This window comes from Hyposmocoma kahamanoa, unplaced genomic scaffold (genome assembly GCF_003589595.1).
Source record: "Hyposmocoma kahamanoa isolate Upper Pololo Valley unplaced genomic scaffold, ASM358959v1 94, whole genome shotgun sequence".
Taxonomy (NCBI): domain Eukaryota; kingdom Metazoa; phylum Arthropoda; class Insecta; order Lepidoptera; family Cosmopterigidae; genus Hyposmocoma; species Hyposmocoma kahamanoa.
The window spans coordinates 10239748-10245449 of NW_020654878.1; the positions used below are offsets into that span (position 1 = coordinate 10239748).

The 5702-nt window shown below is 32.2% G+C and overlaps 1 protein-coding gene across 1 annotated transcript in view; it reads right to left on the reverse strand.

Annotated features, from left to right (window-relative positions):
* The window catches only part of LOC113237799, a 37140-nt gene extending 33330 nt beyond the window's left edge, over positions 1-3810 (reverse strand). Inside the window, exon 1 of the mRNA XM_026474467.1 lies at positions 3716-3810. Within this exon, the coding sequence (XP_026330252.1) occupies positions 3716-3743 (28 nt within the window). The 5' untranslated portion in view covers positions 3744-3810. The remainder of the gene's footprint in view (positions 1-3715) is intronic.
* Between the last annotated feature and the right edge of the window lie 1892 nt (positions 3811-5702).

Consider the following 5702-nt stretch of genomic DNA (forward strand, 5'->3'; position numbering starts at 1 on the left):
ATTGCAATAAAACGGCAATTTCATACTTTAACCCCTAATACTTAGTTATCGGCGATTTTGTATTTCGTAATAGTTAACCTTGTGTAAGTTTATCAAACTATTCACCAAATCGTTGACTTATTGGACACCTGTGTCAAATATCGTTTTCTCGTACTTTATTTGACATTTAAACCTTACTTCAACGACGCTTTGTTATAATCACAATTTAAAATCTGCTATCTACGAAAATGTTCACGAAATAATTAATAATATACAATTAAATTTTAAAAAACCGACCTCAAAAATTCGTAGAATTATATCTATTTGCCAAATTTTATTGAAATTGGTTACAGAAAAGTACGCGAAACCGGATTCATCACCCTTAGAGGTGGAATATTTTCTTCAAATTTAAATGGAACCAAAACTGAGGTCCCTTCTTTCCGACAAAAACGAATCATCAAAATCTGTTCACAAATTGTCGGAGTTATCGTGTAACATACACAGTTGAATTGAGAACCTCCTCCTTTTTGGAAGTCGGTTAATAAGGTAAACATTTAAGTATTGCTCGATCATTGCAAAGGTTTTGTAGTCTGTCAAAACAAAAAGCTCAAATCGTGACCTGTCTCAATCTCATTTCATCATTAAAAAAGAGCCGGAAGAAAAATTCAAACCGTCTATTTTTCGCATCGTGCTTATAATCTATTCGTCAACATTATAATTGTTAATGGAAGGAAACAATCGTTTTAAATAACTATTGAACACGAACTCGGTGATATTTTTCATGCTATTTCCCCACGTAACTGAGGCATCGCGTGTCTTCGATACAGTGGCTGACCGGAGATCCATAACGCTCAAATTACTTGCTCTACTATGACATAACAATTGGAGTATACTCGTAGTTTGAAACGCTTGCATTAATGGATGTAAATTGGCACAGAAAAAAAAAGTACAGTTGTAACAACAAATATTGAAATATTCATGTCATATTATTAAAACCCATGTTAATAAAATAATGCACAAGACGTTAAAGTTTTATTTCCGTAAAACTAAATTAATGTTTTGTAAACTAAAGAGTACTAAAGCGTAATTAATTCATATTAATATTATAATAACATCGCATTTAAAATATTTTTAAATAAAAAAGCTTTGTATTTTATAATACGATTGGTCCTTTGTTTTAATTATAAATAGCCTATGCCTTCGAATCATCTAAGAGAAAACAAAGTCCATGGCTTATTCAAAAATAATGTTGAATATAAAATCTGCCAAAAATTCTTTTTCGTTTTGTCTCGGGTTAAATACAATCGTACTTACGAATACATTAGTTGTGCTATTAGATGCAATACTGTTGTCTAACCGTCATAATCATTACCTCATAACGTTGTCGTGGCGCTCGCGCTACGGAAACGTGCATCAACATCGGATCAGATAGAGAAATCTGTGAATCACAGACTAACGCGATGGACGAAGCACTCGAACATTTCCGTCTTATGAATGTAATGTGAAACGCCTCCACCTCCCCAGGATGTTCTAATACGCAATGAATGAGGAAGACTTTTCCTGTCCTTGCATGTCTTACCTATATTTTTAAAGGAATTACAGAAAAACGTCAAACAAAATGCTTAAATCACTGTAGTTATAACACCCCTGGTACTTTATGCAGACAAATTATTATTAAAAATATGAAGCGTAACAGATGTAGAAATTTTATTATCTGACCTATGCGACTATATGCAAAAATTGTGTAAAAATGATATGCTAATGCGGTCAGTCTACAATTATATTTTAAAAGACCAATTCGTAATGTTTCCTAACCACGTACTAGATATCACTGCATTTTTCAAAATAAAATTTTATCAAAATAACTGTAGCAAGTACTGGACGTTCGTTACATGCCTAATTTCAAGCAAAAAACGACAATTTATATTCTAAGGTCGCGGTTTTGTGCATTGCCGGTGTAAGGTTGTAAATGGTTTCGCTGTAATTTGCAACATATCGTTCCACATTTTTGTGAAATGTTCCACCGAACCGCGCATGTGCAATGTCGACATTCAATTAAAAACACATACTTGTTGGACTTAAGATGCTCTTTACTGTACACGTGACTTCAAATTGCACAATTTAAATTACATTAAAGGTCGATCTTATGAAATAAATCAATATAGAAAGTTGCAATCACTGTTGATGATACTTTACCTAAATTTACCTACTTGCATTGTAGCTTCATTTTTATCTGTTCAAAGTACTTCCATCTACTGTAAAATGTTAAATTTTAAATTTTAATCATCAAAGCTGCTATAAGCTTTAGCTGGAGTTATAAAAATGTTTCCACGAAAAATGAATTAACAAAATATAACCTAATGTAGCGTGTACATCGCCTCTGTTTAAAAAAAACACGAAGGTTGTGTGGACAATGAATAGTTATAGCCACAATACAAGGCGATTCCGAGTCCTTACCTTACCACGACAATTTCACGTTACTCGACGCGGTCGTAACCACGTAACCGTACTCTACAATTACGTTACTGGTTTTTCTGAAGACATTGGCATTGAGCTCGATCTTGTTTCTAGCCTTTTTAGGTACCTTTGCTTCGTTAGGAGGTTGTTGAGTAATGAAAGAGTAAAAAAGCGGTGGCTTTATTTTATTTACTTTATCTTATACGTATTTAACGTAATTATCTGAATTAACGGACTTGCTTGGTTACTTCAACCGTGATTCCGGTTGGCCATAGCCTCATAAATATCAACACGCAACGTGTGACAATTTTGTTGTGAAATTTAACGTTTTGTGGTTTGCTTTGGAAATTATCTTAAGTTCGTATAAATTGCTCCAATGCAGCATTGTGACTTATTCGACATTGCATTTACCTGAAGTATATCAATCGCTGTATTTTATGAACACGTTAATAGCTACAAGCATTGTCTATTACAAAAAAAATGTGATATCTTAAAAAGTTATGGCAATTACACAGAGATAATACTCTGGCACAAAGTGCATAGGTGTACACTTAAATAAAAGCACATATATGTTTGAGATAACCAGTAAATTTGCAATTCCAATTATCCCGAGTCAACCTTTTAGCATTTTATGTCTCAGGTTAACGTTTGCCAACAAATTATTTATTAATAAAACTATGTAACATTTTCAAAAGGGTCAGTATTGGTTTGGGTTTATTGAGAAGAAGTATGTAGAAAAGAGTAAATATACCCCTGAAACTTTGCTTATGTGGCTGTCACAGTGGTATTTACATAGCTGCCTATTTACATAGCTAAATGGTGATATTTACATAATTTCGCAAGTTAACACATTTTTAGGTTCTTCATCATCAATTTGTAGAATTTTGATAGAAATACAGTATTTAATTTGAAATATAATATTCCCTTTTTCTCTTGGAATAAAGAGAAACCTGAAAACTTGCACGTTTCTATAATGGTACGGAAATTTCATTTTATTGTCGTCTTGATCATAAAAACAAAGTTTTTGCAGGGAAATAAATTGAAAATGATACTCGTAACGCAAACATAAGATTCGTGTTACATGGTGTTTACTTTTTAGGCTGTTTATTTTTCAAGTATTCTATGGTATTTAATTATTGTAAATATAATTTACACGGTAAAATAGTTCAGAACTAATGCACCGTGAAAACTAAGATAATTATGGAAACAATAATAGTAACAATAAGATAAAAAAAAGGAAAAATCCCAAAGTAGAAACGATTTTTAATTTTAAACTTACCGCATAAAATTAACGTCAAAAACCCCATCTTGTCCGTTTTCAATTACATAAATAATATCCAATGAACTGTCAGTAAACTTTTCATTACAAATTTTCACGTCACTCGATGTTCCCGCGCACAGTTAAGACTCGCGCGTGCGTTTTGGCTCGCTCCGCGAAAGAAATAACCGTAGTCTAGTCCGCCGCTGCATCCACTTCGTTCAAGAAAGGCTTTACATGTTTACGCACATTACAAAGTAGTTATATATATGTTGTAGTTATATATGTTGTATGAGATATTGATTTTTTTATAAGATAACAATAATACAGATTGAAATATTACAATATCCGAGGTCATTGATAAATATAACAACTTTATATATATAACAAGTTTAGTGCTAGTGCTCATATATTTAGTGTTATTTAATAACTTTAATATTAATGTTAAAAAATAGACAAAATGGTTGAAATTCATTGACAAATAAGATGTTTACCTACTATCATTGAGAAATCAGAAGTTAGAAAGAAACGGCAATATTTGTTTTTTGTCGTCACTACCATATAAGCTACATACCTACTATTGCATATATGATGGTCGTTTAGCTAATATGGAATGAGCGTCTCTAAGTGGACTTGCCTCTAATAGCTCGTGTTAGTTAAGATGTCGAAAACTGAATTTCAGGGTTCTTTCTATCGTGTTCATGTAAATAGATTGAAGTGAAGTTGCGACTTCAGTCAAATAACTTTCCTAATAACAATTTACTGAAATAAAAGTAAGTATAGCACCATTTTAAATTAAATAATTACGCACATTGTGGTTATACACGTATCTGTTTTGAAATGTGAAAGTGCGGGAGTCCTGGTACAGATAAACACTTACTTAAAAGGAGTTCCGAATCTAGACTATTGTAAACTAGGGGTAAACTGAAGAAAATGAATTTTTTGCTTATTGCGTTTATATTTTTTAACGTTGATATATACTTTCTTTAAATTTTCATAAACACAGTTACTGGACGTTTTCATTAAATTGAGTAGTAATATTAAAAGAACATGAAAATAATATACTAAGGTTCATTTATTCGATGTAGGTAGGCACTATGTTCTTCATTTTTCATTTCAATTATCGTAGAATTTCGGTTAACGACTCTTAATTGCCTAAAAAGTCATAACGGGAATAGGTACTCCTTAGCTCCATAAATACTCAAAACTAGATTTCACTTACAATTAAAAACCTTCGCCAATCTATCAATGTATTATCTATCTGTCTATCTAAAAACAAAACTTTATCTCTTGCATACAATAAGGGAAAAACACATACGTAGAATAGTTTCCCACAGTTCATTTGTAAAATAACCTTAATGTATAAATTTCGTTTTAGTGGCGTAGTGATTGTGTACGCATGGTCACTGCGTTTGTTCTGAATTTCCACTGTACGTTACTCACGGCACCATAAACTAATTTTAATAGGAACTATTTATAATATTTGTGTAAGGATTCGTGTGGCCGTTCGTACCTATTGTAATAAATTCATTTTAATACATTAATTACGGAAACGTGCTCATATTCATTTTTTACAAACAAGTATAAGTGAAAAACTGCGGTCTTAAACGACAAGGTCCTATATAATCGCCAGACAAGGATTTTTAGTTGTATTGAAAAATGAAATGCATTCTTCAATCGTATTAAAATAGCGCTAATGTATGTATAAGTTCCTGGAGGTAGAGCTGCCATTCCACAGTGACTAGTGTTTGTAACAATATTACAGATAGCTCGTATAATAAATTTAGTTATCTATATTATTATTAACATTAGTCTTAAAAACGATCTTCGTAGCTTTCACAACACAGGGGTACAGTCAATAGCACATCAAGTTTGACATTTTAGACAACGGTCCAGAGAACGTTCTTATGGTAAGCTTCATAGAGTTGAATTTAAATATTAAGGAAGGTACTCACTAGCGAGCTGTAACCGTAACCATTGCATGTTATGTTACCCAAAATCATAGTGT